General features: G+C 40.4%; 1 protein-coding gene across 13 annotated transcripts in view; it reads right to left on the reverse strand.

Moving 5' to 3' along the window:
• The window catches only part of ATP8B4 (ATPase phospholipid transporting 8B4 (putative)), a 337,268-nt gene that overhangs the window by 186,501 nt on the left and 135,494 nt on the right, over positions 1-15,273 (reverse strand). For 7 of the 13 annotated variants that reach the window (XM_044924995.2, XM_044924996.2, XM_025295566.3 and 4 more), the window contains one exon: positions 11,599-11,660. The exons of the other annotated variants lie outside the window; for them this stretch is intronic. In XM_044924995.2, the coding sequence (XP_044780930.1) occupies positions 11,599-11,660 (62 nt within the window). The remainder of the gene's footprint in view (positions 1-11,598; positions 11,661-15,273) is intronic. 13 annotated transcript variants of the gene reach the window in all.

Below are 15,273 nucleotides of genomic sequence, written 5' to 3' on the forward strand. Positions count from 1 at the left end.
CTACAATGGGCTAGAGATTTTTAAAAACACTGAAACTTGGTGCTCTGTCTTGTGCTTCTGCATTTAACACAGAAGTTTCCACTCTGGTTGCAAACCCACGGGCCCTGATGAAGAAAAGATAACTCAATGCAGAGTTCATCCATTCTCCCAAGAAATTAATAGAATTCCAGAACCTTGCATGTAACCACTCACCCAATTACAAGCAGCACACAGACACACTAAACATGCATCAGCTTCAGATTCATCAAGTTCAATGACCTCAGTTAGTTTTTGTTTAGGAAGCTCAAGGGCAAAAAGAGCATATTTAATAAGAAATAATAATCCGCTCTTACCCAAGACTGACATTTTGGATCATAATCCAACAAAGGATGATGACATACGTGAATTACCCCCTCCTGAGTCGGTTATTGCCAAGAGTTCAACAGCATATGATAGATCTTTTGACCATAGGTCTACATACCTCTAATCTGGCAGTACAAATATGGGAAGAGTTCCTTCCTAGCTGCTGAAAGGATCTGCTAGCCTTCTGAATCACTACCCAAATGTCCTCAAGGAACTCTGCAAACCAAAACTGATGCATATGAGTGCCATACAGCTAGTAATTGCAATATAAAACTTATATTCAAACCGTTTCAAATTATTGATGTTTGGGGATTTACATGTGTCACTAACACATTTTTTAAAGCAGAATGTTCTGGAGCTTTTTTTCATGTTGTGCTATGATTAAGGAAAGATAAACTTGAAATTTGATGGTGGTGGTCTGACAAGAAACCCTTGTTTCAGGAAACCCCCATGTGTGGTAGAACTGAAACCTCCCACGCTTTGGTCAACATACCCAACCTGGTCCTGTTCACACTTAAACCCGAGATACTCTGACAAAAGTTACTATCAGTGGGCTGAGTAATAATCCTTAAGGTTTCAATTACTTAATATAAGAAATAACAGGGTCAGGGTAATCATTCTAGGTGGATTTGGTAAATACATCACAAAACCCAGTATTATGGAAAAGGGTAACTATCGATTTAGAAAAATCAAGAAACTATACTTTAAAATTAAAAACAGAGTAAATATCAAGCAGTGAGAAAATGGTCACGTGAATTATAAGATATAAATTCAACTGAGTACAGTCTTTAAAAATGCAACACTTAGGGAGGCTTAACAGGGAGGTGGTACATATATAATTGTGGCTGATCTGTGTTGCTGTATGGCAGAAACAAACAAAACATTGTAATGTTTCCCCAATTAAAAATAAATTTTTAAAAACGCAACCCTTAAAAATTACATGTATAAAAATAATAGAAAGAGATTTGGAAAATGGTAATGACATGGTGTGAAGTAAAAACAAGAATAAAAATACACATATATACACAATTATGAAAAATCTTGAGATAGAAGGAAAAAACAGAAAGGAAATATAGGAAAATAGTAACAATAATTACTTTTGGATAGTGGAAGAATGAATGTTATTTTCTCCCTTCTACTTTTTTCTGTCTCCCAAATTTCTCTTAATAAACATATGCTATTTTTATAACAGGAAAAAATACCAAATTAAAAAAAAAGAAATGTTCTCTTCTAATATCCAATGGGAGATATCAAACTAGAAAATTTGATTAGACAAGGAGAAAATTTACTCCTACTGAATTAATACATTTGTTTTCATAATCATGCAGCATATCTAGGAATATGAGACTTGAAGAGGGAAGACAATACTCTGCAGTACAGAAAGCCCTTGTCTTTCCCTATAAATACTCAGTTTCAAATGAAAAATGATTGAAGAAGATTGACAGGAAGAATCCCATGAAAGAACTTTGGAGATTTAAGCCAAGTGTGCCAAAGCTCAGGAAAATATCAAGTGGAATGTGTTACATAAAAAGTTGATGGGCAAGAGCAAACTGACATCTAGAGGAGTCAGGGAAGTATCCCACCTGAAGGAGGGCAGGGCCAGCTCAGATTCTCCTAGTGCAGAAGTGTAAGTTCAGAAGATGCTAGGTAAGTAACAAATGCTAAGAAAAAGTAGCACTGACTCAAGGTGTTCACAATAACACAAACCACAATGCCAAAAGCCAGCCAAAGCAAACAGAGACTCCTGAGTTGGGAACCCAGAAGCCAGCCCCATGGCAAAGAGTTCATTTTCTTCTTTGCTGTTTTCTCATCTGTAACCAAGAGCAGTGCTACCCAATAGAACTAGAATTCCAACCACAAATGTGGGCCACAAAGGTAATCTTAAATTTTCTGGTAGCCACATTCAAAAAAGTTTTTCAGAAGGTAAATTAATTTTAATGTTATATTTAACCCAGTGTATACAAAATATAACTTCAAAAAGTAATTTAAAACAAATTATTAATGATATGTGTTACATTTGCTTTTTGGTACTAAGTCATTGAAACCTGGCATACACAATGTACTTAACAACACATATGAATTTGAACCAGCCTCATTTCAAATGCCCAGGAGCCCATGAGGTTAGCGGCTATCTAATTGGGTAGCAAGACTTCCACATTCCTTTCCTTGTTCCAAACCCATATGACTAGGAATGTTGATGGGACAGGACAAAAACTGGAAGCTGCATATAGATATATGAAAGTCAAGAAACAATTCAGCGCTGAAGACAACACATGTAACAGGAAAGAAAGAAAAGATGAAAATGAGGAAAATTTAAATTTCTCAAAGAAAAGCTAGCAGAGTAATCATTGATTGGCCATATGTTTGACTAAAACCGTGAGCCTTACTACAAAAAAATGTAAATCAGTATTACAGAGTTCTTCTTTTGTGAGGCTCAGATAGTAAAGAATCCGCCTGCAATGCAGGAGACCCAGGCTTGATCCCTGGGTCAGGAAGATCCCCTGGAGAAGGGAATGGCAACCCACTCCAATATTCTTGCCTGGGGAATTCCATGGACAAAGGAGCCTGGTGGGCTATAGTCCACGCAGTCACAAAAAGTCAGACACAACTGACCAAATAACACTTTCACTTTCATATAAAAAAATTATACTATCATTTTAAAAAATCAACGGAATTCTTTCCCTTGGATGTCTTTTACAATTTGAGAGATACAGGCATAGAGATAGAAGTGTGGGTAAAGAAATGGCCTTGGCTGAGCGACTTCACTTTCACTTTTCACTTTCATGCATTGGAGAAGGAAATAGCAGCCCACTCCAGTGTTCTTGCCTGGAGAATCCCAGGAACGGGGGAGCCTGGTGGGCTGCTGTCTATGGGGTCGCACAGAGTTGGACACGACTGAAGTGACTTAGCATAGCATAGCATAGAGGTTCTTGATTGTGTCTGCATAGTAGAATCACCGTGGAAACTTGAAAAACAAAACACCAAGGCCTCCCTTGCAAGCCTTGCAAGCCACTCATTTACTTGCTCTGGGACTGGGTGGAGCACAGATACAACACACAGCCCAGGCTGAGAAGTGCTAGATGGAATGACCTCTGTTGAAACCTTCAGACCGGTTCACACAGCCCCTTACCTGCCTGGGTGTTTCCATGGTGGCAGCTGGCCCAGGTTAGCATGCCCTGAGGAACCCTCATGAGAAACACTGGGTGTCTCTTGACATGTATTTCAAGAGACAGAGTCAGCAGACGGCATTCATAGCCTGGAAGAGAACGTTTTCCTCCCATACATCAGACACAGCAATTTCTACACATGGAATCATTCACTCCTGCCTAGTTTTAACACTAAAGTCACCACAAGATTTTATCAAAGGTTAATTCAACACCTATTTCTTAAGCACTTTCACATAAGATGCAGAAGATTGGTCCTGACTGGAAAGGAACGTAAGTAACAAAATCAAAACATGAAATTGAAAAGGAAGGTTATAAACAAAGAATCTTGTCTCCCTAATTATTGTGTGGCTTAGGTTAATAATGTTCATTAGCTTGCCCCATGCTAAGAATGTAGATGAGTAATGCTCCAGGCACCAAAAGTAAGGATATATATGCTTATTCACATACATATTATATTTAGATAAACTATATATATTGTGTGTGTTAGTCGCTCAGTCATGTCCAACTCTTTGCGACCTCATGGACTGTAGCCCGCCAGGCTCCTCTCTCTGTGGCATTCTCCAGGCAAGAATACTGGAGTGGATTGCCATTCCCTTCTCCAGGGGATCTTCCCAACCCAGGGATCAAACCTAGGTCTCCTGCATTGCAGGCAGATTCTTTACCATCTGAGCCACCAGAGAAGCCCATGAAACCATATGTATATACATATACATAAATTAGACTTCTAATCACTCATGACATAATATATAAATGTAGGCTTTGTGGTCTGATTACATCATCTCTATTTATTTTATATATAGTTTATATTATTAATTACGTTTATATTTCTATAATTATATGCAAAGCCCTTCAGATGCAAAATAAATAGAGAAGATGTGATCAGACCACAAAGTCTATATTTACACATCATGTCGTGAACGGTTAGAAGTCTAATTTAGGCTCTTACTTGCCATGGAACCCTGGACAAGCCACTCCCTTTCTAGGCCTTAATCTCAGCATCTCTAAAAAGAAGCACTATCACCACACCTTGGGGTTTTATCAGAATTAAATGTGGAAGCATGGAGCCCACACATGGTAGTTGTTGATTAAGTATGTGTTGAATCTGAATGTAAATGTCCATCTTCCTCACTTCTGAGAGCAGCAGAAGGGATACCTGAAGCCCAGAAGGAAAATTAATTGCCCAAAATCACATAGCGATCACTTACATAGACAATGTTTTCTGACTGTGCTTTCATCTCATCCCCTTCCTCTCAGGGATCTCATCCCCTTCCTCTCAGGGATCTCCTCCCCAAGACTAACCTTGCCTCCCCTCCCTCCAGGACAAGCCAATGATGCCTCCCCTGCCCTAGCATGAACCTCAAGTTCAAGCCTTCTGCCAGAAGCACAAAGAGAAGCCACAGGTACCTGGCAGTACCCAGCCCAGTAAGACACTCATCTCCAGCAACATCCAGACACCTGTGATTCTCTAGGCTTTTTACTTTAACCCTGTGTCATGACCCACAGGTGCCTAAAATAGACCCCAAAGCACTTTCCCAATATTTTCCATTAACACTGCCATGGGATTAAGCATGCATTAACTACTCTTAAGTCAACTTCCTTGAAAGCAGATCCTGAGATGAGGATTCATACGCAAAGGATTCATTAGGAAAGCACTTCTGAGAGAAAATGGAAATGAAGATGAGAAGTACGTGGAAGGGGAAGGAGCCACGCAAGGGTATGACTGCAGGCAAAGTCCCACCTTCAGCCTGATTTCAACACGCACTTGCGGTGCAAATTAAACCTCAGAGCTTATCCAGCTCAAGCTAGAGGCACTGCTCTTTCTTACTCTTGCACCAATTGGTCATTGGTTCCAGTAGTCCAAGGGCAGTGCTCTGAAGAAAGTAGCAAGTGCAAGCCCTTTGAAGCAATGCAGACAGCAGCCTAGGGTAAGCCCAGCAACACAGTAGTGGTCTGACACGTCCCTCACAGCATCCTCTACAATCACCAGCTCCAAAGGAGGACTGAAAGCTCCCCGGGCTTTCTCAAATCTAAGCCCATTTGATATCTCCAACTTTGCAAGTCCCAAAAAGTGAAAAGCCAGTGTTGAAAGCCAGAGTACATTCTGCAAAGACCACAACCCCAGCCACTGGTATTGGCTAGTAAAGGGACTCTGCAACATTTTATAGATAAAGCTCCTCTGGTAGATTGCCCTCTCAGCAAGAATACTTGTTACTGCTCAGTTTGAAAGTTCAACAGCCACTCAGCCACTGTGCTAGGCTCAAGGGACACAGACATGATCAACAGAGATGGCCAAAGGAGCTCACAGTAGTAGATAATCTTAAAAATGAAAAACGCTGCATGATTTTTAACCATATCTTAAAGAAGACTCCATTCTCAGGACTGCCCTATGGTCCAGCAGTTAAGAATCCACCTTCCGATGGAGGGGACCCAAATTCGATCACAGGTCGGAGAACTAAGATCCAGTATGCCACAACTAAGACTCGATGCCGCCAAAAATAAATAAGTAAATATTCTGAAGAAAAGAACACTCCATTCTGGTTATGTGCTTCTACCTTCAACTGTACAGAATCAGGAACAGGACTTTTCAAAATGTCACATATATCAAATTACAAAGAGATGCTACCTCAAAAGGAATTGACAAAAAGCTAAATGAAAGCACAAGACCAGTGCTACTTCTAATAACCATGACAAAGATTATTGTGTGGGACACATACAACCATCAAGTTTCTGAATATCTAAGTTACTGGATTACTCCCACGGCCTCCAGGTAGAGGCCTCAATATCTTTCACTGCCCAAATACAGTCACAAAAGTTAACTGGTAATTTGAGATTCATTAAAAGATATACTGAAGCCTTTGAGTTAGACAAGGCTGTGGTCCTAGTGTGACTAGATTGACTAGTTTTCTGTGAGTATGGTTTCAGTGTGTCTGCCCTCTGATGCCCTCTTGCAACACCTACCATCTTACTTGGGTTTCTCTTACCTTGGACATGGGGTATCTCTTCATGGCTGCTCCAGCAAAGCGCAGCCGCTGCTCCTTACCTTGGACGAGGGGTATCTCCTCACCGACGCCCCTCCCGACCTTGAACGTGGAAAAGCTCCTATAGGCCCTCCGGTGCCCACGCAACCACTGCTCCTTGGACGTGGGGTTGCTCCTCCTGGCCACCGCCCCGGCCTCAGGTGTGGAGCAGCTCCTCCCGGCCGACGCTAGTCAATCTAATCACGCTAGGACCACAGCCTTGTCTAACTCAATGAAACTAAGCCATGCCCTGTGGGGCCACCCAAGAGGGGTGGGCATGGTGGAGAGGTCTGACACAATGTGGTCCACTGGAGAAGGGAATGGCAAACCACTTCAGTATTCTTGCCTTGAGAACCCCATGAACAGTATGAAAAGGCAAAATGATAGGATACTGAAAGAGGAACTCCCCAGGTCAGTAGGTGCCCAATATGCTACTGGATATCAGTGGAGAAATAACTCCAGAAAGAATGAAGGAATGGAGCCAAAGCATAAACAATACCCAGTTGTGGATGTGACTGGTGATAGAAGCAAGATCCGATGCTGTAAAGAGCAATATTGCATAGGGACCTGGAATGTGAGGTCCATGAATCAAGGCAAATTGGAAGCAGTAAAAAAGGAGATGGCAAGCGTGAACATCGACATTGTAGCAATCAGCGAACTACAATGGACTGGAATGGGTGAATTTAACTCAGATGACCATTATATCTACTACTGCGGGCAGGAATCCCTTAGAAGAAATGGAGTAGCCATCATGGTCAACAAAAGAGTCCGAAATGCAGTACTTGGATGCAATCTCAAAAACGACAGAATGATCTCTGTTCATTTCCAAGGCAAACCATTCAATATCACAGTAACCCAAGTCTATGCCCTAACCAGTAATGCTGAAGAAGATGTAGTTGAATGGTTCTATGAAGACCTACAACACCTTTTAGAACTAACACCCAAAAAAGATGTCCTTTTCATTATAGGGGACTGGAATGCAAAAGTAGGAAATCAAGAACACCTGGAGTAACAACAGGCAAATTTGGCCTTGGAGTACAGAATGAAGCAGGGCAAAGGCTAATAGAGTTTTGCCAAGAAAATGCACTGGTCATAGCAAACACCCTCTTCCAACAACACAAGAGAAGACTCTACACATGGACATCACCAGATGGTCAAAACTGAAATCAGATTGATTATATTCTTTGCAGCCAAAGATGCTACGCTATGCTAAGTCACTTCAGTTGTGTCCGACTCTGTGCGACCCCACAGACAGCAGCCCACCAGGCTCCCCCGTCCCTGGGATTCTCCAGGCAAGAACACTGGAGTGAGTTGCCATTTCCTTCTCCAATGCATGAAAGTGAAAAGTGAAAGTGAAGTCGCTCAGTCGTGTCCAACTCTTAGCGACCCCATGGATTACAGCCTAACAGGCTCCTCCGCCCATGGGATTTTCCAAGCAAGAGTACTGGAGTGGGGTTCCATTACCTTCTCTGGCAGCCAAAGATGGAGAAGCTCTCTATACAGTCAACAAAAACAAGACCAGGAGCTGACTGTGGCTAAGATCATGAACCCCTTATTGCCAAATTCAGACTTAAATTGAAGAAAGTAGGGAAAACCACTAGACCATTCAGGTATGACCTAAATCAAATCCCTTATGATTATACAGTGGAAGTGAGAAATAGATTTAAGGGCCTAGATCTGATAGATAGAGTGCCTGATGAACTATGGACGGAGGTTCATGACACTGTACAGGAGACAGGGATCAAGACCATCCCCATGGAAAAGAAATGCAAAAAAGCAAAATGGCTGTCTGGGGAGGCCTTACAAATAGCTGTGAAAAGAAGAGAAGCGAAAAGCAAAGAATAAAAGGAAAGATATAAGCATCTGAATGCAGAGTTCCAAACAATAGCAAGAAGAGATAAGAAAGCCTTCTTCAGCGATCAGTGCAAAGAAATAGAGGAAAACGACAGAATGGGAAAAACTAGAGATCTCTTCAAGAAAATCAGAGATACCAAGGGAACATTTCATGCAAAGATGGGCTCAATAAAGGACAGAAATGGTATGGACCTAACAGAAGCAGAAGATATTAAGAAGAGGTTGCAAGAATACACAGAAGAACTGTACAAAAAAGATCTTCATGACCCAGATAATCACGATGGTGTGATCACTCACCTAGAGCCAGACATCCTGGAATGTGAAGTCAAGTGGGCCTTAGAAAGCATCACTATGAACAAAGCTAGTGGAGGTGACGGAATTCCAGTTGAGCTATTTCAAATCCTGAAAGATGATGCTGTGAAAGTGCTGCACTCAATATGCCAGCAAATTTGGAAAACTCAGCAGTGGCCACAGGACTGGAAAAGGTCAGTTTTCATTCCAATCCCAAAGAAAGGCAATGCCAAAAAATGCTCAAACTACCACACAATTGCACTCATCTCACACGCTAGGAATGTAATGCTCAAAATTCTCCAAGCCAGGCTTCAGCAATACGTGAACCGTGAACTTCCAGATGTTCAAGCTGGTTTTAGAAAAGGCAGAGGAACCAGAGATCAAATTGCCAACATCTGCTGGATCATCGAAAAAGCAAGAGAGTTCCAGAAAAACATCTACTTCTGCTTTATTGACTATGCCAAAGCCTTTGACTGTGTGGATCACAATAAACTGTGGAAAATTCTTCAAGAGATGGGAATACCAGACCACCTGACCTGCCTCTTGAGAAACCTGTATGCAGGTCAGGAAGCAACAGTTAGAACTGGACATGGAACAACAGACTGGTTCCAAACAGGAAAAGGAGTACGTCAAGGCTGTATATAGTCACCCTGCTTATGTAACTTATATGCAGAGTACATCATGAGAAATGCTGGGCTGGAAGAAGCACAAGCTGGAATCAAGATTGCTGGGAGAAATATCAATAACCTCAGATATGCAGATGACACCACCCTTATGGCAGAAAGTGAAGAGGAACTAAAAAGCCTCTTGATGAAAGTGAAAAGTGGAGAGTGAAAAAGCTGGCTTAAAGCTCAACATTCAGAAAATGAAGATCATGGCTTCTGGCCCCATCACTTCATGGGAAATAGATGGGGAAACAGTGGAAACAGTGTCAGACTGTATTTTTCTGGGCTCCAAAATCACTGCAGATGGTGACTGCAGCCATGAAATTAAAAGACGCTTACTCCTTGGAAGAAAAGTTATGACCAACCTAGATAGCATATTCAAAAGCAGAGACATTACTTTGCCAACAAGGTCTGTCTAGTCAAGGATATGGTTTTTCCCGTGGTCATGTATGGATGTGAGAGTTGGACTGTGAAGAAGGCTGAATGCCAAAGAATTGATGCTTTTGAACTGTGGTGTTGGAGAAGACTCTTGAGAGTCCCTTGGACTGCAAGGAGATCCAACCAGTCCATTCTGAAGGAGATCAGCCCTGGGATTTCTTTGGAGGGAATGATGCTAAAGCTGAAACTCCAGTACTTTGGCCAGCTCATGCGAAGGGTTGACTCATTGGAAAAGACTCTGATGCTGGGAGGGATTGGGGGACGACAGAGGATGAGATGGCTGGATGGCATCACTGACTGGATGGACGTGAGTCTGGGAGCACTCCGGGAGTTAGTGATGGACAGGGAGGCCTGGCGTGCTGTGATTCAGTGGGTCGCAAAGAGTCAGACACAACTGAGCAACTGAACTGAACTGAAGCCTTTAGTTCAAATTCATCATGTAATTGCACATATTTTTAATATATTCCATATGAGATGATAATTCAAAGTAATTGAGTCTGATTATCAAATATTCTCTGGGGAATTAATCAGATCATATTGTCAGATCTAATTCCCAGTCAGAACTGCAAGGCTTGAGAAATTCAAGATAGGCAACAGTCCAACTCAAAGTTATACACTACATCAGCTTACAGACAGTCACCACCTCATAAGAACTTGCTCAACACCACAAAAGTACTCAGGGTCAGAACTAAACTCAAGTCTCTCTGCGCATGAAACCCAGGCTTTTAAATACCATGCTATAGTGGCTACAATTCAAAACCTGCTGACGCTGGAAATGAACCACACGGTTCCAAGCATCTTTATGACTCTGTTTCTATAACTGTGGTTTTAGATTAAGATCATTTTTCTTCACTGTGCATTTAACACCATTTTCTAAAATAATCTAATAAAGGAAAACTATATTATTCATTGCACTGTAAATAATCAGTCAATATTTTACTTATAGAAAGAGATTAATTACTTTAATCCTACCAGTTATTGTCTAAGCTACCTAGCCCTTCTCGATGTCCATTTCTTAGAATTTTTCCATCTCATGTGATTAATTCATTTTATGATATTCCCTTTAAAAACTGCATTCTTCACAGTATCCAAATGCTTCAAAATCATCAACAGACATGACTGATTGCCAGACTGAAGTACAATGTTACAAATTTACCTTGCCATATGTTATTATTAGAAAAAAAGGGACAAAGAGACTAAGAAACAATGAAATGAAGGTTTAAAATTTACCTTTTTGAAAGTTTTCTGAAGGCGTTTTTGCTATTGTTTGTGTGTAAATACACATTTTAAACCATTTCAGGGTCAAGAACCATTCCCATATATATTTTTTTCATTGATGGATGAATTTTACAGCAATTAAACATCTGTGTTATGGTGAATAATCCATCCTAAACTCAACTATCAAGTTGGTACAAAGTTCTTATCACTATATTTATATGTGTTGAAATCTCTCTAGCAATATTCCCAGAAATTACCAAATTAAATCATTCAAATACTTACTAAACATCTACTACATAAAAGACATCATATGTGTGCCAGTTCCAAATAGTGTTAGATCTAGAAATGAAAAAGTAACTATAGCATGTCTGTATTCGACAAAGGAAACTCCAAAGGAATTTATTTGAAGTAGAAGTTGAGCGAGTAGCACAAGCATTTGCTGAACATAAAAGAGAGCTATGAAGATACAAAGGACTTACACTGCAATTTTTAACAAGTTAAAAGGGGGAAGAAACATATATTCAACTAAAAGAGAAAGTCACCAATGGTCCAGACCTGTTTGATGACCTGAAATCTTAAAAGTAACTGAAAGAATGTATTTCTTACTTGCTGTCGATGAGCACTTCAGATTGCCGATTATTCACCTGATTATCACTCTTGTGGCGAAACTGAAAATCAAAGCATTTGTGAAAAGATATATTAAATCAGTGCTCTGTTAAATCAGACCTAAATGGGAAAGAAATCCCAAAAAGAGGGGATGTATGTATACATATGTACAGCTAATTCACAATGCTGTAGAGCAAAAAGTAACACAACATTGTAAAGCAAATATACTCCATTAAAAATTTTTAAAAACACATTAAATCATACTTTGTCAGCACAAATAGTGACACTGAAAATACTTTGAGTTCACCTGTTTGGAAAACAACATCAAGTCTAAAATGAGCATGACTTATGCTTACCTTAGCCCCAGCTCCATGCGTTCTAAATTAAGACTCTTCTCACTAAATCTCATTCTGGGTGTCACCAATGGAATAAGTCTGGCCACATGCTCTTCCAATTCCCACACATTTTTAGCTGTCTTCTAAGAAGACAATGTGCCTTTTACTCTGTCACATAGTTCCAGAGAAAACCATACATGAATTTTGATGTCTTCAACAAGGAATGGGGGCTTCCATTTTTCTCACATATGTGCTCAATACTTTACTGAACATCATCCATTCTGTTTTATGGATTTCTTTGAAGTCAAGCAATTACTTGTAACAACATGTATTCTTATTCTCCAGAAATTCTTATTGTTAACAGTGATCTTATGAAATACTGAACATTTAAAACAAAATCAAAATATAATACTGAACCACATTTGGTGTGGATTCATGTTTTTATGCCCAAGTGATCCTATTTCTTATGCTATATTTGCTTGGAAGAATCCACACATTATGAGCCTTCTACTAAACTAATAAATGAGCAGCCATTCAGACAGGAACAGGCTAAAGTAGAGATAAAATGTTATTTTAATTGATTAGGCTAAATGCACAGATGAAGAGGCGATAGTATCAGGACATAAGAAATTTTGATTTCATAGATTTTAATCATCAGGATTATCACTTTTTCCTTAAAAAAAAAACACCTAACATTGTATTAATATCACAGTATATAAACTGCTTCAATCAGCCCTTCCCCATTTTCAACATCGTTACCAAATCCATCCCATTCTTTCTGTTATGCTATGCTCAGTGCATACAATTACACTGATTGCCATGTATAAGTCAATGAATATTACTAAGGAAAAAAGATACTTGGCATTTGTTAACAGGGAGTTTTATAACACTGGTAGAAGAGTAAATTAAGTCAACCCATCATTGGCATGCGAACTTCTCTCCAGCAATAAGAATAGAAACATTATTCTGTCCAAATATGTAATTTGAAAGGGGTGGATGTTCTGTTTTCCCCTCCATACCTACACCTCATCCTTCTACACTCTGCCCTGTGCCAGGGGATGCTGATCTATTTAATCCCTGCCTTTTGGCTACTGATTGGGCTTGGGTGGTATTGACAGAAAATCACTGGATCAGAGGAGAGTAAAATGGGGTTATGTATTACTGGTTTCTTCTGAACTGGGTCAGCAATGGGTGCTTCCTCTATAGATAGCCCTCAACCTCAGCTCCAGGTCTGGTAACTGCCTCCTCCCTTTGCCCCTTCAGGTCTAGAAGTAATACTGCCACCTTTGTTGCTACCCTACGTGCTTTTCCTCACTCACAACCCTTTTAATAGTGCCTTGATTATTAATCTTTCTCCAATCTTCCCCCATTCCACGGTGATATCTGTTTCCTGCCAAGACCCTAACTGATAAAGATATTCTGTTGTTAAACTAGACATATTATCATAAAAATAAAAAGATATTCAGACATCAGAGACTTAATATTTAGACACCTCTATATCTAACCTGAACAAGCTTCCCAGGTGGCGCTAGTGGTAAAGAACCCACCTGCTAACTAGCAGACATAAGAGATGCAGGTTTGATCCCTGGGTCAGGTAGATTCCCTAGAGGGGCATGGCAACCCACTCCAGTATTCTTGCCTGGAGAATCCCATGGACAGAGGAGCCTGGTGGGCTACAGTCCACGGGGTCACAAAGAGTCAGACATGACTGAAGCAGCTGAGCACACAAATTGACTAGCTGGCTGGCATCACAGAAAATCACCATGGAGTTCACTGCCTAAAAGCTGAGCGACCTACTCTCCGAGCCTCAGGATGCTCAGGGTTTTCCAAGGGATCTTGCCATTGACACAGATGGAGCCTGGGAAGACTAGAAACAATTATCACAGGTTCAGAAGATGTATAAACCTATCACTCAATGGCATATAGAGAGCTATTGAGGCTAGAGCATGTGCAGTCACCTAGGCTGAGAATAGAATTTGTCTGAATTTAGAATGCTTGGTTTTCCCAAAACTGTTTTAAATCTGAATTTGATTGACTTCCTTTGGATTATGGAGATTTCAAAACTCTCCATCATCTTATACCTTAATATTTATATTAGTTGCTTGACTTTTTAAATTACTTGATTTTTTAATTTCATGCAAAGATGGGCTCAATAAAAGACAGAAATGGTATGGACCTAACAGAAGCAGATGATATTAAGAAGAGGTGGCAAGAATATATAGAAGAACTATACAAAAAAGATCTTCATGACCCAGATAATCATGATGGTGTGATCACTCACCTAGAGCCAGACATCCTGGAATGTGAAGCCAAGTGGGCCTTAGAAGTATCACTATGAACAAAGCTAGTGGAGGTGATGGAATTCCAATTAAGTTATATCAAATACTAAAAGATGATACTGTGAAAGTGCTGCATTCCATATGTCAGCAAATTTGGAAAACTCAGCAGTGGCCACAGGACTGGAAAAGGTCAGTTTTCATTCCAATCCCAAAGAAAGGCAGTGACAAAGAATGCTCAAACTACCACACAATTGCACTCATCTCACACGCTAGGAAAGTAATGCTCAAAATTCTCCAAGCCAGGCTTTAGCAATACGTGAACCGTGAACTTCCAGATGTTCAAGCTGGTTTTAGAAAAGGCAGAGGAACCAGAGATCAAATTGCCAACATCCATTGGATCACTGAAAAAGCAAGAGAGTTCCAAAAAAACATCTATTTCTGCTTTATTGACTATGCCAAAGCCTTTGACTGTGTGGATCACAATAAACTATGGAAAATTCTGAAAGAGATGAGAATACCAGACCACCTGACCTACCTCTTGAGAAACCTGTATGCAGGTCAGGAAGCAACAGTCAGAACTGGACATGGAACAACAGACTGGTTCCAAATAGGAAAAGGAGTACATCAAGGCTGTATATAGTCACCCTGCTTATGTAACTTATATGCAGAGTACATCATGGCAAATGCTAGGCTGGAAGAAGCACAAGCTGGAATCAAGACTGCTGGGAGAAATATCAATAACCTCAGATATACAGATGACACCACCCTTATGGCAGAAAGCAAAGAGGAACTAAAGAGCCTCTTGATGAAAGTGAAAGAGGAAAGTGAAAAAGTTGGCTTAAAGCTCAACATTCAGAAAACGAAGATCATGGCATCCGGTCCTCTCACTTCATGGCAAATAGATGGGGAAACAGTGGAAACAGTTGCTGACTTTATTTTGGGGGGCTCCAAAATAACTGCAGATGGTGATTGCAGCCATGAAATTAAAAGACGCTTACTCCTTGGAAGGAAAGTTATGACCAACGTAGATAGCATATTAAAAAGCAGAAACATTACTTTGT

Source organism: Bubalus bubalis, chromosome 11, assembly GCF_019923935.1.
Source record: "Bubalus bubalis isolate 160015118507 breed Murrah chromosome 11, NDDB_SH_1, whole genome shotgun sequence".
In the NCBI taxonomy this organism is placed as follows: domain Eukaryota; kingdom Metazoa; phylum Chordata; class Mammalia; order Artiodactyla; family Bovidae; genus Bubalus; species Bubalus bubalis.